Source organism: Gopherus evgoodei, chromosome 17, assembly GCF_007399415.2.
Source record: "Gopherus evgoodei ecotype Sinaloan lineage chromosome 17, rGopEvg1_v1.p, whole genome shotgun sequence".
NCBI classification, from domain to species: Eukaryota; Metazoa; Chordata; order Testudines; family Testudinidae; genus Gopherus; species Gopherus evgoodei.
Genome location: NC_044338.1, coordinates 7,833,012 through 7,845,024, shown reverse-complemented (window position 1 = coordinate 7,845,024; position 12,013 = coordinate 7,833,012). Strand labels below are relative to the sequence as shown.

Sequence of the window (12,013 nt, the reverse complement as noted above, 5' to 3'; positions counted from 1 at the left end):
TGTAGATTCAGGCTCTTTGTGTGTCAGATGTAGATAGAAGAAATCCAGGTGAGAAGATGATTAAAAAACAGTAGGTTGAATTTTGGCAAACCCCAGCATTACTAAATAAAACTATTTTGATGGGTGGCCTATTGAAACTAAACTAAGCATAAAATTGTCAAAAGCACCTACATGACTTACAGCTTGCCTGCACAGACATTTACTTCTCAGCAAGCTGGGGTGTGACTCTGCCAACTATCCACCTGGACCCTGCTGACACCCATTAACAGTTCGTTAACTTGCTTTGATTAGTCCTGGTTCAAAGAGGACTAGATCAAAGCGAATTCTTCCATCCACTTAGCTGTATATACTGGGGAGAGGTGTTGGGGAGGTGTGTTGACCTAACTACATCACTCATTGTGAAATTTTTCACAGTTGACCTAAATTTTAGGTGTAGACCAGGCCTTAGTCATTTCTGAGAATGGGACTTCAGGCCTGGTCTATGCTAAAAAAAAATTAGGTCAGCCCAGGAAAAATCCACCCCCCTGAGTGACGTAGTTAAACTGACTTAATCCATGGTGTAGACAGTGCTACGTCAATGGAAGAATTCTTCACCTCTTGTGGAAGTGGATTCTCTCGCTGGCCTAGGAGTGTCTACACTGAAGCACTTCTGCAGTGTAGCTGTGTCGCTGTAGCATTTGAAGTGTAGACAAGCCTCAATCATTGTTCTGCTTGAGTTTGTGAAGTTCCATAATGATAGTGCAGTTCTTCACTTTTCCCCAAAGTAGAACTTTTTATTTTAAATTCTGCACTGAATACATTTGAGAGCAGTTGAGGATTTGAATGGAAATCAGAAGGTAGACATTCCAGATGACATTTTCTCGCAGACATTGCCATGACGTCCTGATTGATTGATTTAATTTCCTTTAAGATTAACAGGAAAGTGCCTTGTGAGATGAAAGGCCCAGCCTTGAACTCAAATGTATCATGGGGCCTCCTGGAATGCCTGCTACCACACTCTGGACTTTTTCCCCTCCTCAATACACATTATGTGTTTGAGATTTGAAAATGACCCTGACACTATCCAGGTTTGCTCCTGGACTGGAAATATTCTCCTCTACTTCTGTAACTAACCAGGAAGCCATGTGAATGTTACTGTTTGAAAGGAGAGAGAACAGATTGGAGCAGGGAATCAGAGTGCTGAAGCCAAATGTATCCTGTACTTTTCAGAGATTATGAAATAACCAGTTTGAAGAGCCATAAAAAACAAAATTTACACATGATAGTAAGAGAGTATATTTGCAATTCAGAGCTGCTTTTTATAGTTAGGGAATTGTCCCGTTTTTGGAATTTAAATCCCCCCAAAGAAAAGCCTTTATCATAAAGGAATCCATCTCTAGCTAGCGTGGCAGACCTCACACAATAATTGAATTGGAACAATCACAAAAGATTGACCCCCTACTGTTCCCTTTTGGAGGCGTGCAAGAGATGTGCGGACAAGCTACAAACTAGGTGACCATTATCCCCGCTGTTATTAATGAGGCTTGAGTGATAAAATGAGATTTGTGATAAACTAAGTTTTCCGGTTTTGGATAATATTTTTTCATCATCTCTCCAGTAATTCATCCAGTTGTCTGAGTGCAGCTAACACCAGCTTCCAAATCGAGTGACTTCAGATTTTAATTTAGTGGAAGCGTTAAGGAAAGCAGATGATTCTCCGTGATAAGTTAAAGCAGATATCTCCTAGGTGAAAAGTTAAAGCCATTTATTAGAGGAGATAGTGCTGTGATATTCTTCAAACTGACGCCCGACGCGAGGCCAGAATCTAAACGATCAGCTTTGGGCTTATGATAAAGAGATAATTTTGAAATGGATGGTCACATTTTACAGTGGGGCCACGGAGGCATGGAATGTAGAACACAGTAATTACAAGTTTGGTCTTGATAAAACACTCTCCATCCTGTTTAAGTCAGCAGAGGTGAGCTCGCTTGGATCTCCACTTTTAATTGGTTTTAGACTTGGGTTTGCAGAGGCAGAGGTGCTTGTTCAAATTAAAGCGTTGCTCGGAAGCTGTGTGCCCAGGGGTAAAGCTGGGAGGCTGTTTTTGTGCAAGCTTTGCGAACTGCTACCCGCAGAGTAATTTTTATTGCCTGGGTGGATAGAGTATCCTGAGTGCCATGATTTGGTGCTCACGGCTTCCACAGTCTGCAGGACTGCAGAAAACAGAGCAGTGATCTCCTCTGCATTTTCTTTCCTTTGTTGATGTTGGATCAGATAGTGACCAGTAACAGAGAAAAGTCAAATCCCTCCATAGTGCCCTTTCCTGCTCATAAGAGATGCAGCCCTGACCCAGTTTCAGAGCGTACTTCGTTTTAGAAATCTGTGTTTGGAAAGTGGATCTCAGTACAAACTTTGCATCTAGGATCCATTCTCTAATAATGTTGCATTGCTGCCCCCTGCTGGCAGTCCTCTTACACCCTGAAACGTGATTGTGGATTACCCTGATTTTTGCCTAGAAAGTACAAGCATTAGTAGTCATAAAATGATGCAGCCTCTCTTTATTGTTCCTTGCAGTGTTTGGCATGATTAATATATGTAGAAATGTAAAAGAGGTAGGAAGGAAGGGTAGTCTTTCCATGAAGGCACAGGACTTGGAATCAGGAGAGCTGGGCAACTTAACTTTCAGTGTCTCAGTCTTCTCGTCTGTAGAATGGAGATAATGGTATTGCACTGTGCCTCAGAGGTGTGTAGCAGCAAAGCTTTATCCTAACAGTAAGGGATGTGCAGATATTACATTAGTGAGAACCAAAGAACGGTCTGTAAATTAAATACATAAAAATACACTTTAATCCCCTATGACTCCAGCAGTTATTAAAGGTCCTGCTCTCTCCTACACTATTAGCGACTGCTTTGAATGCATATACAATACAAGTCAACAAGTATGCTGCTTCACACAAAGATATGCTCAGTCTGTTGCAATCACTGATAGAGGAGGGCATGAAGTCAGATAATGGATTCCTCGTATAAAGCACTGGATAATTTTATAACCAATTATGCATAGGTAGCACAGTCAAGGTAATCATGCTTCAGGGCACGAGCTTGATTTTCTTGAGCAGTCAGGAAGGATTTGCTTCTCCTCAGCATTGCACAGTCATCTAGGAGCACTGTAAGAAAAGGGTTTGTTTCTTTGAAGCACCAGGAATTGGCCATCACTGTTTTCAGGGAAATGGACTTGGATAGAAAGTCTGATCTAGTATGCCAACTATTACGGTTCTCTACAGCATCTGGAAGAGTGTGGGACGAACATGTGCGTTATGTAGTTTATGTTTAGTAGAGCAAGGATTCACTTTATGGGCTATATTTGTGGGCTATACAGAGTGATTCAATCCTATTATTTTTCCAATGTATGATGCACACAAATGCAGTGTCTCGTGTTCAGATATCATTAGCTCATTTATTCTTAAATGTGCGTCTGTCTACAGCATTTTTGGCAGAATCAAGAGAAAATTGTAAGCTAGGTTTTTAAACTAGAAATAGTCATTTTGAAAAACAACGTCTTTAATGATTTGGCTGCTTTTTGACAAATGTTTGCTGTGTCTTGAAAATACAAAGTTATTTATTTAAAAGCATGCAAAGTCCCTCTGCTATCCAAACCCCATCGTTTAACAATAAATGATGCCTTTGCTGATAAATGGCTCTCTTTATGCAGACTAGCAAATGAAATAGGACATGATAGCTGAAGGCAGACAAATGCTCAGCAGTCAAATGTTCCCTTATATTATCATCGGTTTAGTTTTTTTAAAATGCAGACAAACAAAAAAGCCCAGCCCAGTCCCCAAGTTGTTAAACTGGAGTCTTGCTACAATTTTAACTGCTGTTTATGTTGCTTCTCACCCACCCACCCCCCTTTTTTTTCTTTTTTGTAGCTCAAAAAAGCCAGTGGTTAAGTGGTTTCTTTGACAAGGGATCATTCCTAGAGATCATGCAGCCTTGGGCACAAACAGTTGTGGTTGGTAGAGCTAGGTAAGTACCCACAGGCTTTTTAGACCTTTGTAGAAATCTAGCTTTTACTGATGCTTTGTGTTTCTGCTGCCACATTCTGTCACAACTGGTGAGTGGATGTATGTGGATAACAAATTTATCATCTCAGCAGAACACGTCTCTGCTACGTGAATTGAACATGGACTGATAATTCCTTCTGTCTGTCCCAGGGTGCTTGATAACTTTTGCCTTCTATAATGCTGGGCGGAAAGATGTGGCAATGTGGGTGGCAACAGGGGATTCCTAGGGACAAACCTTTCTGCTGTACGTGGTAATACAGAGGGTTTGCATTGTTGTGGCTCTGACATAATTTAGAGTATTTGGTGGACTGTATTGCTTTACAATCACATTTGACTTGCAAAAAAAAAAAAAAAAAAAGTCCAGCTAAAACTGAAGTAGACTGGAAGAAACTGCAGATTGCTGGATACTTACTTTTTTTTTTTTTTCAAGTGGGAAATGGGACTCAGCTGTGATCCCAGCATAGAATAACTTGCAACTTTTTCCAAACGAGCACTTGCCAAGACTTTTCTCAGTCTAGCTTACGTTGCAGAGACAAGTGGCCCTGGGGACTTGCGTCTGGTGCTCACCTTCCTCTCTGGGACAATCACTTTCCCTTATCTTTGTGGCAAGTGGCACCTGCTCAAGATTCTAAAACATACTGTGTTAGCTTGAGATTTAGATCCCAGTCTTGAAAATAACTCTAGCCTTTGTAGCTCTTTCAGTATAGTAGGCTCCCTGCACTTTCGTGCTGCCAAGAAGGAAAAGCCATCAGATGGCAAATCTTGCAGAACGGCTGGCTCCTTCTGGCTAAACTGCTGATTTGCTGTTTGACCTTGAGGAAATCCTGTAATGGTTCCATGCCTCAGTTTTTCCATCAAGAAACTGTGTATAAAACCTACCTCTCAGATTTAATCGGATGTTTGTAAGGTTCTTTGATGATCCTGCTATAAGTTTAGCCAACATCCCAAACAAAATCAATTATTTAGCAAAGCCAGACAGTCTTTGTTCAGGAATATACCTGGCTTGACTTTTAGTTTCTTTTCATCTGACACATTTTGAGCTGCTTTGGACTCAGTCTCCTACACACGTGTATATGTAATACAAGTGGAGCTGACTTCTTTCAAAAGCAGTGGCATTTTGAAAAAATAAATATGAATGTATTCTTCTGGGATTGTTACTGTAAGTGCTGCCAAAACTCATCTTTTGTATGTATGTTTGGAATATGTGTGCTGTTGGCTGTAAATTGTCTTTTATTATTCCAGGGCAACTTGTCCAGGGACACACTATAAAACAAGATGTAGCATCTTCATGTGCTAGCCTGATGAAATTTATATGAAGTATAATGGAAAACAGAAGTTGTTTTGAGCTGTTTTCAAGTTCAATAAATAACTGTAATACTTGGATAAAGATGTTCTTTATTAGGTCACATGGGCCCTAATATAGACGTTATAAGTTACCGATTTGAGACGGCTTCTGCAATTACGAGTTTCCAGCCAGACTCTTAATCATTGTGAATAGGAATATTTTCAAACCCCCTAGTGCACATCGGCCTTGTCACTTTTGGTGCCTGGGGAACTTGTCATCCAACTTGAGATGGCTGAGTAGAGAGGGATCGTCTGTGCTGGGACTCCCTTTCGTGCAACATCAGGAAGCCATTGCAAGCAGCTGTTGCCATAAGTGGCTGCCTTTTGTTTTAGGAAGTTTAGACTGAATGGAGAGTGAGGCTGAATTTCCTTGACACGTGTTATCCTGCCTCCTTGTGCTCATATACCAGACCCCTTTATCCTCCGTAATGACCCAGCAGCTGTGAGGGTTAATAGATAAAACACTAACCTTCCATCTGCCCATCACCATTGCTCACTTTTGGGGGATCCCTGTATAGTGTGCAGGGCAATTGGGGTGGTTGGGTCATGCAGTCTTCTGTGAAACATGTGGTATATAGGGATTTTGATCAACTGGTAGTGGGTGAAAGGATCATTGGGATTGTAAATAGGCGGCTCAGAAGGCTTGGGTCTTCAAGGTTATATTTCCTGATGAAGACAGTTACAGTTTCAGTTTCATGGAGGGGAGGGATAGCTCTGTGGTTTGAGCTTTGGCCTGCTAAACCCAGGGTTGCGAGTTCAATCATTGAGGGGGCCATTTAGGGAACTGGAGTTTAAAAAAAAAAAAAAAAGTCTGGGAATTTGCCCTGCTTTGGACTAGATGATCTCCTGAGGTCCCTTCCAACCCTGATATTCTATTATTCTATTCTATGAAAATCTGTGCAGTGGCATGCTAGGAGAGATACAGCCCTGTGCAAGTGCATAACTGTCCCATACCTAGTGCAAAATGCTAAGCTTCAGTTTGTTCTGCTCTGGTTTGTTGGGGGGGTATTAGTTTTATAAATAGATCTTATTCTGAGAGCTGTAAATCCAGCTCTGAAATGATCCAGCCACATGCCTGAACTCTTCCCTCCATTCATTTGCATTGTTTGTCTCTTGTTTTTATTTTCAAGTGTTTTGATGCCAGATTAGAAAAAAATGACTAGTTGTACAATGATAAAATATGTGGGTTTTGATTTGTTTCATCTGGTTTCAGACTGGGAGGAATACCTGTAGGAGTAGTTGCCGTAGAAACCCGAACAGTGGAATTAAGTATCCCTGCTGATCCTGCAAACCTGGACTCTGAGGCCAAGGTAGGTTTTGCTGTTGAACATGTGCTGGGGTTTGGTTAAAGTCATTCTCTGCAGATGCCTCTTTGAAAAGTTTCTTTGTATTTATTGGAAGATTGGCCCGCAAGACAAGAAACTGATCAGCCTTTGGCTGTATGCTAATATGCTGTTCTCAGAGCTGGTGAATGGGCTGTCTTGCTGGCTGGCTCTGTTCGTACAGAGAGAGAGCCTTGGATATACCGAATATACGGGCAGGAGATGGCTTATCTCTGTGGAGGCTAGCCCTGCTCTCTTTTGAAAGAGAGGAAGGATCTTATGGCTAAAGCACAAGTCTTAGAATCAGGAAATCTGGAAGCCAAAATCATCATCCTCTCCTGCTGCTCGGACCACCTTGCCCCCGTTTGTGAAATTCTTGCTCTTTATGTTCATGTCCCTTGTCTCTGCCTTCCCGGCTCTTGACCTGTTTATGTCTCCACTCCTGGTTCCTCTCTCCTTAGTGCTCTTTTCGTCTCCTTATTGCACTGAAGTCAATGGAGCTCTCTGTGGGTGCAGAGATCTGCTCACATGAAGTCAGTTGCAGGATCAGCGTTTTGTTTTGTAAAGTCCTAGAGTCAGTACCCTTCTTTGTGCATCATTTTTCCAGTGCACCCGTGGCCCTGTAATATTTATAACAGGTTGTTACACTGGTCAGCATTGGTTTCAGATCGGAGCTCTTGCTGTATCTATTTGTTTTCTTCTGATAGTAAGTCTCACGTTAACAAAACATTCAAATCATACCATTTCCCCCCTCAACAGATAATCCAACAGGCTGGTCAGGTGTGGTTCCCGGACTCTGCCTTTAAGACTGCTCAGGCTATCAAAGACTTCAACCGGGAGGGACTCCCTCTGATGGTCTTTGCCAACTGGAGAGGCTTTTCTGGTGGAATGAAAGGTGATTATCAACCCATTGATATATTTTCATGTGCTGAGGATGACTGTCGGTTTGGTTCTTGATATCAAGAGAAACAAACTGTGATATGCTTTGACAGTGTCAGCGACTTCCCTTTAGGATTACAGGGTTTTTCCCCTCTCCTTCTAGTTGACCTTTGTTATAGTGGAGAGCAGCTCTCTCTCTTAGTAGTCCTGTGTAACCAGTGCACACCTGCCTTCTCCTGGCATAGCACACACAGACTTGTCTGCTTCATCCTCTCTGGCTGCAGCCTGGGTCCAGTCTCTCTCTTGATATGGACAAGAGCTGACTGCAGGAATATTGAAGCATTTATGACTTGCCCTACAGAATTGCTATGAACGGGGGTAACTGTAGGCTTTCTAACCTGTATGATACTTGGACCAATTGATACTATGAATACATCTGAGTTCAGAGGTCCTGCTTACATCAGGGTTGTCCCCTGCCCCTGTTTTGATGCTGTTCCGATTTGTATTGCATTTCAGTTCATTACCGGATGGAAGTCTTGGAAATGCACCAGGTTTCAGCCAGGTTATAGAACACAATTATGATTCTGCCCCACAAAATGGAACCATATGTAATGGAGTCAGGGGACATGGTTGGAATGTTTTAGTTAAATATGAAACCATAGTAAAGCCAACACCAGGGCCTAATTATCCCAAATACATGAAACTCTATGGATTTGCCTGGGAGAAAATCAAGGTGTCTGACACCCAAACCTCTTGGTTCTAAAATAATTGAGAAATTTAGCCCCTTTTACTAACCTTAAAGAGAGATTCCGTCACTTTTGCTGTGTGGTCACCAGAACTCTGCAGTTTCCATGCATAGTCTTTGCTGGTAGCTGACCCTTTAAACTGGGAGATAAAATCAGCTGTAGCCCATTTTAGAACTGCATTGTTCAGGCTTTGCACCACCGTCTCCTCTGGCTGGCTTCTTTTGAACACCCTTTGCTTAGGAGGTGGCAGTTCCTTCCGGTGTTCTTTATAAGTGGATCTTGAAGGTGCATTGCTGTGGGTTCCAGGCTCATAGGCCTTGTCTACACTGGGTCTGACTCGTAGGCTTTGTCTGCATTAGATTTTTTACACCAATATAGCTGCATTTGTGCAAGCCTCTGGTGTAGACAATCCGTGTCCAGGTTATCCATGACTTGTGCTGACACTTTATCTCAGTGTGAAACCCCAGTGTAGACAAGCCTAAGGGTGACAACTCCACTTTATCAAAAAAAATTAATTTTATAAAAACAAACCCTCAGCACCCACAGAAAAATGTTCCCTCTGTTCTTTTAAATTGCATTGAAAACATGGGTTTTACAGCGAGGACAAATTTCCATCAGGTGTTTGCAACCCAAATCCTACAGCACTGAGAACTTGGAAGTGCCATCACTGATTTTCATTGTCTAGGGTAAGAGATGCACAGACTGTGAGGGAGTCATACGTAGGTAAAGAAACACTTGCTTATGATATATGGCTTTCAGGCTGGCCATGTCTCCAATAATAGAGTTTTTTACATTTACCTCCCTGTACCCATTACTGAAGATTTACCCTTTTAGATTCCTTATATCTTGGTTACTAGGCTGGAATATTTGTGTAATAGTTAAAACAACAAATCCAGTTACTACAGGGGGGTGCATCCCCAGTAGTGATGCTCTGCACAGCCAGGCCAATAATCTAGCTGTTCCTGCTCTCAGGCCTGGGAGAGGAAAGGAATGTCTTACCTGGCAGTATCTTCTTTGACTGACAACAGAGTGGGATTCTTAGGGCTTCATTTGTTCCTATCTAATCATTTGTAGGCAACTGGAGGGGTAACAGGAATAACCTGTGTGTGCAGTGCTTGGAATGTAAGTTCTTCGAGTGCTTTTTCATGTCCATTCCAATTAGGTGTGTGCGTGCGTCACGTGCACGACAGCCGGAAATTTTTCCCATAGCAGCATCCGTCGGGTTGACCCGGGCGCCCCCTGGAGTCGCGCCTTCATGGTGCTCAATATAGAGCCCTGTCAACCCGCCAGTCCCTCAGTTCCTTCTTACCACCAGTGACGGTGGCTGGAACATCCCATAGCCCTTGCTTTAGCACATGCCTTTTCTGTTATTTGTTGTTAATAGTTGGTGGTGTTGTAGTTAGTTATTTAAAGTTTTGTTGGGGTTTCCCCCCCCCCCCCCCGATCCCCGGATCCGTGGTTTGCCACAGTCCCTGGGGTTCAAAAGGTGGAGGTCTGCCCTAAGTGTATGCCAAAAAGTGACCCACACACTCCATGTTTAAGGTGCCTAGTTGAGGGTCACCAAAAGGACTGTTGCAGAATTTTCCACAAGTTCCACTCCAGAACTTTGAAAGAGAGGGAACCGCAGCTCAAAGTTCTGCTCATGGAGGCAGCTCTTCACCCCCATTCAGACCTGGGACCCAGCACCACCTCCTCAGTGCGGAGCGCCCCAGCACTGTCATCCAGGGAATCAGTGCCAAGAAAGGACTCTTCCTGAGACTCTCGACACCGTCATGGCTCCTCCTGCATCCACTCAGCAGCTAGGCACCAGTCTCGATCGCCAGTGCCTCAGAAGAAAAAGAAGTCAGAGAGGGATTGTTCTCCCCTGGCTAAATCTAAGGAGCTGGCAACTGAGATACCCCAGTTGGGCCACTGCTCCATGTCACCTGTGAGGTCCGTGTTGACTCCTGCCCCCGAAGGTGGGTGAATCCGGCCCCACCTTGCTTGCCGGACCTCAGGAGTCAGCAGCTGAAGCTCTCGTAGACCCCGGAGGCATTTAATGCGGCTCAGGACTTGTTGCATCTCACGGCGCTGTTCTCACCTCCAAGGAGGAACGCACTGCCAGTGTTGACAGCACCGGTCTGCCCTACAGTACAGTCAAGAGAGAAACCGGCTATGCTGTCCCAGTGCTTGCCTTCTCCACAGAGCCCTCTGACACCAGTCGTTTGGGAACAAGAGCCCAGTTCCCAAGCTCTTGGTGCCCCACAGTGCAGCTCCTCTGTGGTCTTCCTCCTCTGAGACCTCGGAGTCAGAGTCCGACTCCTATCGTCCCGGCACCACCAGGAGCAGGAGGTCCAGGTCACGTCAGGAGAGGCAAGCTTACCTGGCACCGTGGCCCGTGCAGTGGGAGAACCCAGCACACTGGCCATTCTGGACACCCTGGGCCTCTTGACAGAGCCAGGGACAGAGCTAAGGGTCACACTCAGCCGTGGCTACTTTCATTCTGCCTTCCTCGCCTCAGGGACCTGCAGCCCAGGAGATCTCTCAGGCACTGCAGCCAGCTATTGAGGCACCACCACCGCATACATTGATGCCGTTGGCTGCGGCATCAGCATTGGCACAGATGACTGCAGCTGCACTGACATCGGCACCGACATTAACATCGGTGCGTGCATCGGCAGCGACGCCTGCAGCCCCAGCATGGTGTCCTCCGTCCAGGTATCTATGGGCATGGCATCGTCCTAGTCAGCGCCAGCCTGGGATCCCCAGGAGTCATGGAACCCTGTGGGTACCAAGGGGAGGGAACAACCATCCTTTTTGGGGGCGGCTTCCTCCTCCTTGCCAGATGAAGCACTGGCGGGCACCACTACAGCCCCAGCTCTGGAGGACAAGGTGTTCCAGCAGTTACTGCTGTGAGTTGCCCAGGGCCTGCACATTCAGGGAGAGGAGGTAGTAGAAGATGCAGATCCCATGCTGGACATCCTAGCGCCCTCTGGACCCGCATGCATTGCCCTTCCTCTCATCAAAACTATAAGTACCATGACCAAAATGTTATGGCAGAGCGCAGCCTCATTGCCCCCCACAGCCAAGCACGATGAAAAGTGCTACTTTGTGCCATTGAAGGGTTATGAGCACCCACCGCCTGATTCCCTGGTCATGGACACTGCTAACCAGCACGAGTGGCAGGGTTACCAGGGACCTTCTCCTAAGAACAGGGAAGCGAAAAGACTCGACCTTTTCTGTAGAAAGGTCTATTCTATGGGCGGGTTCCAGCTCCTCATTTAAATCAGCAGGCCATTGTTAGCAGGCACTGCTATAATACATGTGGAGCAATGGCAAAATTTGCAAAGCTGCTGCCACAAGACTCCTGTGCCAAGTTCTCGGCCTTGGTTGAGGAAGGCAAGCTCATCTCATGAGCTTCCCGGCAGGCGGTGCTACACAGAGTTGTTGTGACCTCCAGGGTGATGGCTACAGGCATGGCCATGAGAAAGGGCTCTGGCTCCAAGTTTCAGGTCTGCTGTACAAGGTCCAGCAGACCATTCAGGACTTCCCCTTTTGAGGGTGTGACTCTGTTTTCCGAAAAGACAGATGAAAGGCTTCATAGCCTAAAAGACTCAGGAGCCACCCTCCAATTCTGGGCCCCCGTACGTCTGCCACACAGCAGAAACATTTCGGACCACAATTTTCTCCGCAGTTCTACCAA

At 44.9% G+C, this 12,013-nt stretch overlaps 1 protein-coding gene across 6 annotated transcripts in view; it reads left to right on the top strand.

Annotated features, from left to right (window-relative positions):
- Positions 1 to 12,013, top strand: part of ACACA (acetyl-CoA carboxylase alpha) — a 217,350-nt gene that overhangs the window by 163,139 nt on the left and 42,198 nt on the right. For all 6 annotated transcript variants that reach the window (XM_030536766.1, XM_030536765.1, XM_030536763.1 and 3 more), the window contains 3 exons: positions 3,906 to 4,002; positions 6,598 to 6,694; positions 7,466 to 7,601. In XM_030536766.1, the coding sequence (XP_030392626.1) occupies positions 3,906 to 4,002; positions 6,598 to 6,694; positions 7,466 to 7,601 (330 nt within the window). The remainder of the gene's footprint in view (positions 1 to 3,905; positions 4,003 to 6,597; positions 6,695 to 7,465; positions 7,602 to 12,013) is intronic.